Raw genomic sequence first — 11,523 nt, 5'->3', positions numbered from 1 at the left:
TTTGAAAAGTTCTTAAACAAGAACTAAAAGTTAATAATTTTAGAATCTATCATAATTTGGGAACAATACCAGAAAATCTTATTTGAGCTTCATAATAAACTATAATCGTTCCTATTTGCCAAATATTCTTATTATTTGATCGTGAAATTCTGTTTAATACAGGTCACCTAGGTCCCAGAATTGTTTTTGCACAAAAGTTTACTAAACAATTTATTATTATTGCATTAAAACACACAAACAGCTTTTTCATTTTAAACATTTTTATTTTGGAGATATAGGCCGTATCTTGACAAAGAATTCTCATAATTTTACATTTTATTTAGACTTTATATTAAAACTTAGTTACACGCTTTAAAAAAAGCATGCACATTTCTTTTCATTTTTTAAGCATGTATTTAAAGTTTCTTTAATAATTTCTGTTTTTCGTAATTAATGGCTTTTAGTACATAAAATTAATAACAACTTTAAGATACAACAATTAAAATATTTATTCTCCCTTCCACCAAAAAAAAACAGGATTTTTCATATGGAGGTCTTGGTGATAAAACGCACAGTACAGATTTAAGTTGTGGCAAATCAGAAGGTGAGTAAAACTACAATATTAGCATGGTTATAATGAAAATAATAATTATTTTTTGTTTTTTGCTAATATTTAGCCTCAGTTGATTCTATAACCGAAGGTGATAGACGCGCTTTAATGGGTGGTGATTTACCCGCCTCTAGCACATATTCGGGAGCTTTGTCTTATCACTATCCACAGGCTGGTTTAATACGCCGCAGCTTGCCTAATATGGCCCATTCGATGTTGGTTCACGAGCCGGCTAAAATTTATCCTTATCATTTGCTTGTTATCACAAACTATCGTTTGCCTTCAGATGTTGATCGCTGCAATTTAGAGGTAAGAAAAATGCGTTAAACTATGATTTTAAAACATTCTAATTTGACATCAAAATTACGTTCAAAACAAAGAAACTTTTGAATAATTAAATTACCAAAACATGATTTTATCTTTATCTTTTCAGCGCCATTTATCAGATGTTGAATTTGAACACATTTTACAATGTACCAGAGCCGATTTCTACAGATTCCCTCAATGGCGACGAAATGAATTGAAACGACGTGTAAAACTATTCTAAATCAAAAGAAATTGCTTAAAAAAACACAACACAACGCGTACACACAATATAATTGAGAAATATTAAAAGGGTTTTTAGTTTTTTTGTAAGCCTAAAAGCAGTTTTGAAAGAAAAACTGTGAAAATTGATACCAAAACAAATATATATTTTTTCTAAAAACTATTTATTTTGCAAAAACTTCTAAAAAAAAAAGCAAAACAAAAACACGTTAAATGTTAAAACAGCTTTAGTAAAAAAACCAACAACAACCAAAAAATAAAAAAAAAAAAAAAAAATAAAAATCTAAAATATTTAAACACTACCAATACACCACAAAACAAAAAAAAAAAAACAAAATAAATTTTAATTATAAAAGAAATCCCTCACCCTATATACACCCTACTCTGAAATCATCACGTATGCAGCTAGAGTTTTTATTTATAGATAAAAATTAAAAAATTAAACACTTAAATTGGCTTGTTTTTCCTCCAGAGAAAATTCAATAGTCATTTTAAGTTCCACCCCCCCCCCCCCCCCAAATAGGAATGCAGCCTTTAACCGCCGACTTTTGTAGCAACGCATGGCATTATTAAGAAGCTTTTTTTCTTTATATATTTTTATAAATTAGGATTTTTTTAAATTTCTACTACTACAACTGCTATTATTACTATTTAACTTTAAAATTATATAAAGTACTATTTACTGTTTAAATTTTCACACATATGGTTTTATTGTCCCTTTTTCCAGTTAATTATGATTTGTTTTAATTTTTAATTTTAAACATCTTTTAGAATTTATAATTATGTAATTGTTTTAATTTGTTTTTAAATATTTTTGTAAAACCTTTTTTATAGGGCAAGTTGTTTCCTTAAAGTTTTTTTTTAATTTAAACTTCTTATTACTGCAGCTAAACTATTTATATGCAACTTGTTCTTTAATTTTTTTTCATATGCAATACAAATTTAGCGTAATATTAATTAATTAATATTTTTTTGAAGTTACAAAGAAAATAACTATATAAATGTCAAAAAAAAAAAAAGATAATATTATAAGAAAAGAAAAACTATATATATTTTATTTATTTATAAATAAAAAACAAAAATTATTAACTAAAAAACAACAAAGATATAAATTATTTAAATCACGAAATTAATTCTAAATATAATAAGCTTATAATAGTAATTATATGGAAACAAACAAAAAAAAGTAATAATTTCAATTTCAAAATGCTGGAAAATGTGTTTTTATTTTTATTTATGCAGAAATTTATATTAGCATTTTTAAATGAATTTGTAATAATAATAGACCGATTTAGGCTTTGTTCTTGAGTCATAAGAAGATTACATGCCAAATTTCATTAAATTATCTTGAAATTTGCGACCTGTAGCGTGCGCAAAAAGTTTACATGGATGCATAGACGGGCATCTGAAAGTAATTCTGATTGGTATACTTTAAGGTGGATGTAGGTGTTACAAACATCAACACAAACGCATGATACCCTCCCCACAATAGTGGTGTAGGGTGTAAACAACTTTTTTAACACACCCTTTTCTTCCGCCTGTAAATAAACCACTTTTACCACGCCTTCTTAAAAGAGCAGTTAATTTCTGTAAGGAATTATCATGACATTAAATAAAAACACCTTTTTATTCTATTTATATACTATTTAAGGTATAAAAACTATTTATTCGAAAGGAAGATTTCTTTGTAATTTTGTTGTTTCTGTTGTTTTCTAGCATTGTATGTAAAAATCTACAATAGTAAAATAGTGAGTGTGTTGTTTAGTCTGTGTAATATTATATAAAAAATGGAATGTGTAGAAGTGAGATTCTATAAATTCGTGCTGTATACTTTAGCTGGCTCCTTTAGAAACATAATTACTGAAGCCTTAACTATTTTAGTTTTGTTTTTGTAAAGTATCGTCGGTTTTCAAGTCATAAGTTAGTTGAGTTTTCATAACGGTTAGGCTGCTGCCAATAATTTGTTTGTGGTAAATTTGTCTTGTCAGAAAGCTAAAGAAAAAAGAAAGAATATTATCAGAAAAGGTTTAATTATATATGCATTTTTAATAATTACCCCAAACCATCATAAAAATCGCGCTCTTCTTCTTGCCATTCAGACATGGTACACTCCAAGGTAGCATAACCCTGTTTGAACACACTTCTTTGAAACTAAACTAATCATAGGTTCGGCTATCTTTTGTAAGGGATAACCGGGAGCCACAGCAAATCTATAGATCCAAGCAGCATTATAAACATCTTTATGATTTTTAACACTAACACAAGCTATTATCTGTAAAAAGGTATTATTTTATTAAGCCATAATGTTAAAAAGCTTGTACAAACCTTTTTACGGAATTTATTTTTAAAGCTCTGCTCATAGGGAGCGTCATCCAAAAATATTTGGTATGTACATTCCGTTGGCTTTAACGAAATATAAATGGTTCATAACATTCAGCCACCAAAGACTGATTAGGTTTGGTCTAAAAAAATATAAATAAATATAAATCTAGTTAAATACTACTAAAAGTTGTAGGTTTGAGTTTCAAAGTTATCATTACATAATCATAGAAATGAAATTTTAGTAAATTTTCTATTTCTTACCCTCATTAACTCCACTGCTTTTGCATAGAAAGAAAAATATGTTCCAGAAAATAAGAAAAATATACAACCAGGTATAGTTAACGAGCAAAATGTTAATGGAACACCCAAAAATATAAACAAAATAGCCCAAGTTATAACAATAAACTGCAATGTAATCTGCAATTGAAAGAAACATTTAGAAACTTTATTGATTTTAATTGGATTTGCATAGACCGGCCCTTAAGTAGTAGTAACTATGCCACCTAATTACCAGGTGTAAACATTCACATAATCAAGTCACTCACCTCTCGAAAGCAAAAGCAAATAAAATGATTTTGTGGCAAATGACATGATATAATCACGCACCAGCTCCTGGCATTTAAGTTCATCATCATCCCGGTAGTTGCGTATTACAATAAAAGGTTGCATTAACAGTTGTTTTATAAATTAATTTTGTGTTAAAAAATTTTTTTTAAAGTTTAGGCAGTATTAACATTCAAACATGAAAGGTTTTTTTTCACTTTTTTAGAAGTAATTCATAGTTAATGTTCAAAATTAATTATATATATAACACAATTTTTGTTATAGGTTGAACTTTAATAAAAAAAAATAATTGAAAGTGTGATTTTGGTAATTGAAAACACACTTCAATTTTTCTGTGTAAATAACAATTTACTTAAGTTAAATTATTAATTTGTTAGTTAAATAAAACTAAAAAGGTTAATTGTTAATAAATTCCAACACCCCTTTGAAATTTGTTGATTTATGTTTTTTTTGTTTACGAATGTTAGGAATGTCAAATAGTGGAAAACGGTTGGCAGCAAAACAATAGTTGGCAAAGCAATCAGTTGTTTCGTGCAGTTTGGTAATTCAAGCCGCCGCTAATATTTTAAAAACTAACGACGCTATACAATTTAATCGACGTAGATTTCAGTACACCTATACAAAGATTTACCCGATAGATAGTTTCTGAGCAGATGAAATCATCAAATTTTAAAATATTATTGCAGAGATAATCGCGTAAAAGAAAAAATAGACAAATTTATCAAATATATAAAATTAGACTTTATAATATAATAACACTCTCAAGGAAAGATATATCAAAAAAGGAAATAATAAAATTAAGTTAAACTACAACGTGTTATTCGAGGGTCAGTTGTACTAGTTTTTGTTTTGCCGAAAATTTTGCACACATTCTTTCTGAGGAAATTTTAAATAATTTACAAAAAAACCGAATAAAAATATTTAAAATAAATAATATATCGATTGATAACTATTTGCAACTAACATTTAAATAAAAGTGTGCTTCGATAGAATTTGCAATTTCTTAAAAACTCTAGTAAGACAAGAGTCTAGAAAAGTATTGAAAATGGAAGAGTGTGATGAAACTAAGGCAACAGTGGCAGCAACATCGAATGCTCAAGAAAGTAACAGCGGCAGCAGCAGTGGCAATAATAAATAATTAAGGATTTACCCAAAAATGAACAAAAGAAACCGGCTTTTATATGCGGCGTCATTGAGGGTTTTTATGGGCGACCCTGGACCACGGAGCAGAGAAAGGATTTATTTAGAAAGTAAGCAAATTGATTTGTTTAGGCTACATACACACATATGTACTAAATGATGTGTTTTGTTAAGGTTAAAGAAATGGGGCATGGATTCATATGTGTATGCACCCAAGGATGATTATAAACATCGTGCCTATTGGCGTGAATTGTACACTGTGGAAGAGGCGGATCACTTATCCGGTCAGTAGGAATTTAAATTAAGTAGTTTAACAGGTAGCTAATTTGTATATATTTTATAAAACAGGGTTAATAGCTGCCGCTAAGGAACAGGGCATAACATTTTACTATGCCCTCTCTCCCGGTCTAGACATGACCTACAGCAGCCAAAAGGAATTGCAAACATTAAAACGCAAACTGGACCAAGTTAGTCAATTTGGCTGCGATGCATTTGCCTTACTTTTTGATGATATAGAATCGGAGTTATCGAAATCGGATAAGGAAGTTTTCAGACTTTTGGCAATGCCCAGGTTTCTGTTACCAACGAAATCTTTACCCATCTTGGCAATCCGCGATTTCTTTTCTTGCCCCACCCAATACTGTAGTACACGTGCTGTGCCTTCTGTTCATGATTCGGAATATTTAAATACTTTGGGTTCGAAGCTCAATCATGAAATCGATATCATGTGGACGGGCAGTAAGGTAATATCGAAAATAATTACTTTGGAGTCGATTCAGGAGATAACGGAAATTCTACGACGTCCACCAGTAATTTGGGATAATTTACATGCCAATGACTATGACCAGAAGCGGGTATTCTTGGGACCTTATTCGGGGCGTTCACCTGAATTAATACCCCATTTAAGAGGTGTCATGACCAATCCCAATTGTGAATTTCATGCTAATACTGTAGCCATTCATACATTAGCCTACTGGTCAAGATGTAGTTTGGATTCGAAAATTAATAGTAAGTTCTTTTGTACTTTATAAATTAAGGTGACTTTACACAAAAAATTTTTTAAGGTTCCATATCTGCTGATATTAAATTGGAAACGGAAAACGATGATGATAATGGTACTGATGATTTACCAGTAGACTGCTGTTTATCCAAGAATATATATCATCCTCGCATGGCTCTTAAGTAAGTTTTAGAATAAAATGTAAAAAAGTCGACCATAAATACTAGGGTGATCGACTCGATTTTTCAACCGGTTTTAAAACCGGTTTTTTCTGCTTTACCAGTGTCGGTTTTTTCTTAATGTTGATTTTTCGAATATCGAATAACCCGGTTTTTTCACTTTTTAAAACCCGGTTTCGAATACTTTTATTTGCTTTGTATTCAAAGATTATTTAAATGAAATTTTTAAGTAAATAATAATACAGCCCGTCTAAATTTTAAAAATATTCTAGTCGAGGAACTAGAGTACATTTTCTACAGCTCTTTTGGTTAAACTTTTTGATTTTCCTAATTAATTAAAAAAATTTATTTGTAAAATTGATAACTGTTTGATAAATTTAGCAATCTTAAGATTATATTCCAATTACAATAATTAATTTACGGCTGAAATTTTATGGAAGAGTTGGAATGCCTATGCAAATTTCCTAAACAGGGCTTTTAAAATAAGCTAGGATTACATAGTACCTTATGTTTAACAGAAGTGTCCCACTTTTTTCCTAATTTTTTTATATTAAAGAAATAATGTAAATCAGACGACTAGATCTAAAGTTATAATCTTTTAAACTGTTAAAAATCATTTCGGGCCATGTTTTGTTAATCAAATTTAAACATAGACATTAAGTTTTTCAAATTAAAATATATTTTTTTAATTATAATGAAAAACCGGTTAACCGGTTTTTTCTGAATTTGAAAAATATCAACCGGTTTTTTTTAAATGTCAACTATTCGAACTATTCGAAAACCGGTTTTTGGAAAATGTCGAATAATCGATCACCCTAATAAATACCCTACTAAGTCTATAACGGTCCGATTGTCTTAGAATTTATTATAGTGATTAATGGTAGTTGCGGAGCTGGTTTAGATCCTGATAAGCAGATTTTGTACCGCACTATTTTATTATACATTAGATTAACATTTAATTTACACTATTGATATTTTAGAAATGCTATTGCCGAATGGCTTCCCGAGTTTTCCATAGAAAAAGAGGCCTGGGGTCCCATTACCAAACCTCAACCGGCTGTTACCAGTAAGCAGAAATTGAATACCAATAAACTTTAAACCCATATAATAATTGTCTACCTTTTCTCTTAGTGGTAATGCCCATCATACCCATTATACCCTCTATAAATACTTGTATGAGTTTAACCACCACTACAACAACATCTACCAACTCCAAGACTGTTACCGTACCCGAGGTGAATACAACACAGTTACAGGCTTTAGCTGATGTCTGTAGCACTGTGAATTCCTCATCGGTTAATCCCATATCAAATGCCGTTATGAATTCTTTGGTATCGCCCACCAAAGTAGTGACCAATGAAGATATACTCAATCCAATATCTACAAATATTGCCTCCAATATTGAGCTACCTAAAAAGATACCCATCTCTATAGTTTCGGTACCAATAATGGCTACCAAAGAGGTATCTGATACGGAAAGTGAAGATATGCTAGATACGGAAAATGAAATTTCACCCATTAAACCAGAAGATTTAGTTGCGAAGCCGGAAACTCAGGAGCATTTAGAAAATAACGATAAAGAAATTCTGCCAGAGGTGTTGGATGAAGAAAAGACTGTTGCTAAAGATGTTGAAAAGTTAGAAGAAGATGTAACAATAGAAGAGAAACCGACCGAAGCTGATAGTTCTGGTTTGTCTATAGATGCCATGGTGGATGACAATAATTTGAGTCCACTAAGTACCGGCAATGAGCCCATGGAATGTAGTAGTAGCGTCACTTCACAAATATCGCCTAAAGAAGATGTTGGAAAAGTTTTGACCACAAGTGGTAACGAAGACATTGTTATGGCTGAAACTGGCTCAATAAGTGATGTTAATGTAAGTTTATGCACACAAAATAAAGTAATAAATTTAAAGGGTCTTAACTTTTCAGAACACCATGCAAGTGGAGAGTGTGGAATCTTCACCAATTTCAAATGCCGAAATGACGGAAGTTGAAAAGTACGTAATTTTATTTATATTTATATTATATCTAAAGCTCTAAACATTTCTTCTCAGAATACCATCTGAGGCGAGTAAAATGAGTCCTGAAGATTTGTATTTACTGTGCGATCTCTTTTATTTACCCTTTGAGCATGGCACCCGTGGTTTAAAATTACTTAATGAGTTTAATTGGCTTAAAGCTAATGCTCACGTGCTATTGGATGAGGGTAAGTGCAAGAAATCCGGCAGTGAAGCTGAAACTCCCACAAAACCGGAAGTAGCTGAATGGCTACAGAGAGCCGAGTATTTCACCAAACTGTGCAATTGTGTACAAGAGCTATTGCGTAAGATAGCTTTGTGTGATAATAAAGAGATTTGCCACGATTTGTTCTGCTATGTATGGGACATAGCAGGAGCCTTATCTTTATTAAATGCATTTGTTAAGTGGTTGCGTTTAGGTCACTTTCCGCCCAATGTCTATAGTTATACACAGGGCACGTATACATGTAAGTATTATGTGGAACTAGATTTATTGACACCAAATATTTATTGTTTTTTTTTTTTTTTGTTTTGTTGCTAAGGGTTTAGCAAAGGTTGGAAGGAAGCCTTTATGTCGGGTGACCAAGAACCTTGGGTATTTCGTGGTGGTCTCATAGCCGACTTACAGCGTCTCATGCCAGTCGATCAAGGTAATGATTTATTTTTATATAAACTGCCAGAATTACCAACCACTGAATATCATGCCATGCGTCCATTTACTGTACTGGATGAGTCCTCGGTTTATCAAGTGTGTACAGAAGGGTTTCTGGCCTTAACCTCTCCGGCTGTATTGGAAGGCGATGACACGCAAGTAGTATTGTGTGAAAAAGTAAGAGATCTTATACCAGATTACATGGTTGGACCTATCATTACCTTACAACCAGAGTTTTGTATTGTGGCCACAGATAACGCTGGTAAGATTGTAGGCTATGCAGCAGCAGCTTTGGATTATCACACTTACTCGCGTAATACTGCAATGTGTTGGATGCCGGAAATGAAAGAAAAATATCCGCAAAACTTACTGGAAGAAGTAAACGCATTTTCTAAATGCGACAAATTAAACGATATGTTGGGCTTTATGATTAAGGAATTCCATGTTGACGGTGAAATAGCTTGTATTGCTGAGGTTTTAAGTTCATATCCGGCGGTTATGACATCGATGGTTCTATCAAATTTGCTAACACCCGATTATGGCGTGGGGAAAACGTTTGATAACCGTGTTATTGGCCACCTTACGGGCAAATGGTTGCTTTGGTGTTCATGTGCGCCTATCAGCTAAAGATTACACCCTACCCCTGGTGCAATATTATTTGAAACTGGGCTTTGGTGAGATTTATCGAGATGATGTTGAGAATACAATTTATTTCGGCAGACGTTTTTAGCATATACAATGCATAGATTTGCCTACAGAAAAATTATAAATAGTATTTAACTCCTATCCACACTCAAAATTGGTTATGTAGCTTATGTGAAAACAATTTGAGAATCTCTTCTTTTAAAAAGCCACACACATTGGAACTTAAGCATAAATAGCTTACTTTCATTACTAAGTTTTATTTAATTTTCTCTTCAAAATCTATTCAATGCCGCACTGTGTTAGTAGTCTTGTGTATTATTTTCATATTTTAATTGCAAATTATAAACTTAGTTACGCTGAAATGCAAAAGCGTAGCTTGTGCGTCTTTTTACAATTTTTTAACGTAGTATTTACATATATCATTTTAGATATTAGAGTCCTTTCCGTGGACAATTACTTTTTTACATTTTTTATATTTAAACAAATTATATCCAACGTTTTTTGCAATGTGTTTTTGTCGGCCTTCAAAAAAAAAAAAAATGCATTTAAATTACTTTTTTTATTTTTTCAAAAAATAAAAACAACAAAAAAGTAACCACTGAAGAACTGTTTTATTAACTTTGTTGTTTGTTTGTGTTGTTAAGTGGAGACATTTTGCTAAGATCATAAAACCACACGGTATTGACACCTTCGTCAACGGTTTTTAACGGTTCCAAATTGGGCAGAGGAAAACGACAGGCTATTACTTTGGAATTGGGGGCTTCAGCGATAAGTTTTGTCTCTAAATCTTTCATCTGTAAGTACGATAAAAAATTGTTTTTAAATTATTAGATATCTAAAGTATTAGAAGGGGGATTAGTAGAACAGTAGTAACTCATCAAATTTGATGATTAAATCACAAATAATCAAAAAAGCAAAAAGATTAGAAAAGCAATAGATCGGTTTATAATAAATAGTGCAAATCTGACAAATATGGAACAAATTGTCTGTCTTACTGACGAAAATATTCCAAACAGACAAGTACATTAAAGTATTTCTTGATTCTCATTTTATGTAAACATTAAAGATTATTTTAAGTAAAATCTGGTTCTATGTCCAATTATCCTTCAACTCACCATTTGTTCGACACCAAATATGACAACATAATCATAAGTTTTCAAATCAAATTTCCACAAATCTTTACGAAAGAATTTTGTTTTCGATCCAACACCCTCACGTAAAGCCGCTATGCGTGACCACCACACCAACCAAGGATTTAATTCAACTCCATCAGATTGCAGACCATGTTTTGCTGTAGCTAGAAATGAAAACAACCACAAATTTATTATATAAACATAACCCACAGTCTTCATATCGCACTTCATTTTACAACAAACCCAAAACTATTCTTCCATCACCAGAACCAATATCTAGCAAACGTTTAGGAGTATTGCGCGGCAGGAACTGAAGAACATTATTGACTTGTTCCGTAGTTGCTGGAACATAGGGAAGGCAAATGCGGCGAAATGCTGGAGCTACAAACGAATAACAAATGACCGACAAACCCACTCCCACACCGCCGGTGGCAAAAATTAAGAATTTGGCTGATGTAGACACAGTCTTTGGTTGGCTAGGTTTTGTTTCTGTTACAGAAAAATCCATTTTATAATCAATTTAATAAAACTTTAATATTTCCAAACTTGTTTTTATTTTCTATTAGTGAAGGTAAATTCTTTGAAGATTTTGCTAAAACAGGCATGTTTCGCGTTATCGATTTTTTTTATTATTTCAATTATCGAGGTGTGATAAAAACACAACGAAACTTTTTCACACCTTTTGTGCAGAGTTGCTTATTTTGGTATTGTATTAATATAAATAATTTCCTT

The 11,523-nt window shown here is 31.5% G+C and overlaps 3 protein-coding genes and 1 pseudogene across 3 annotated transcripts; 2 read left to right on the top strand and 2 right to left on the bottom strand.

Annotated features, from left to right (window-relative positions):
* Positions 1 to 469: 469 nt before the first annotated feature.
* On the top strand, positions 470 to 1,612 carry LOC119601268 (actin-binding LIM protein 1-like; the record flags this gene model as incomplete). Its single annotated transcript, XM_037952096.1, has 3 exons — positions 470 to 583; positions 657 to 898; positions 1,023 to 1,612. Coding segments are annotated over 3 exons (470 nt in total), but the record flags the coding sequence as incomplete, so codon positions are not given.
* Positions 1,613 to 2,760: 1,148 nt separating this feature from the next.
* LOC119601264 lies at positions 2,761 to 4,505 on the bottom strand (annotated as a pseudogene).
* A 561-nt stretch (positions 4,506 to 5,066) lies between these two features.
* LOC119601267 (protein O-GlcNAcase) lies at positions 5,067 to 10,175 on the top strand. The gene is given in 13 exon segments (XM_037952095.1): positions 5,067 to 5,124; positions 5,160 to 5,271; positions 5,336 to 5,445; positions 5,510 to 5,704; positions 5,707 to 5,786; positions 5,788 to 6,169; positions 6,226 to 6,343; positions 7,321 to 7,406; positions 7,472 to 8,217; positions 8,273 to 8,340; positions 8,398 to 8,828; positions 8,904 to 9,559; positions 9,561 to 10,175. Coding segments are annotated over 13 exon segments (3,225 nt in total). The 3' UTR covers positions 9,744 to 10,175.
* Positions 10,176 to 10,250: 75 nt separating this feature from the next.
* On the bottom strand, positions 10,251 to 11,390 carry LOC119601261 (ATP synthase subunit C lysine N-methyltransferase). Its single transcript, XM_037952088.1, has 3 exons — positions 11,035 to 11,390; positions 10,774 to 10,955; positions 10,251 to 10,452 (listed from the first exon to the last, which is right to left on the bottom strand). The coding sequence occupies exons 1-3, from the start codon at positions 11,297 to 11,299 to the stop codon at positions 10,273 to 10,275; spliced, it is 627 nt and encodes a 208-aa protein (XP_037808016.1). The 5' UTR covers positions 11,300 to 11,390; the 3' UTR covers positions 10,251 to 10,272.
* Positions 11,391 to 11,523: the final 133 nt, after the last annotated feature.

This window comes from Lucilia sericata, unplaced genomic scaffold, assembly GCF_015586225.1.
Source record: "Lucilia sericata isolate MDLA Ls3-8-SP2 unplaced genomic scaffold, ASM1558622v1 Contig000153F_arrow, whole genome shotgun sequence".
Taxonomy (NCBI): Eukaryota; Metazoa; Arthropoda; class Insecta; order Diptera; family Calliphoridae; genus Lucilia; species Lucilia sericata.
This window is presented reverse-complemented; position numbering and strand designations above follow the sequence as displayed.

Excerpts from the sequence above, each read along its gene's own strand:
- LOC119601261 (XM_037952088.1), bottom strand. The coding sequence starts at position 11,299 with ATGGATTTTTCTGTAACAGAAACAAAACCTAGCCAACCAAAGACTGTG. Across the intron at positions 10,956-11,034 it reads TGATGGAAGAATAGTTTTGG|CTACAGCAAAACATGGTCTG; the intron begins GTTTGTTGTAAA and ends TTTCATTTCTAG. Across the intron at positions 10,453-10,773 it reads TATTTGGTGTCGAACAAATG|ATGAAAGATTTAGAGACAAA; the intron begins GTGAGTTGAAGG and ends TCGTACTTACAG.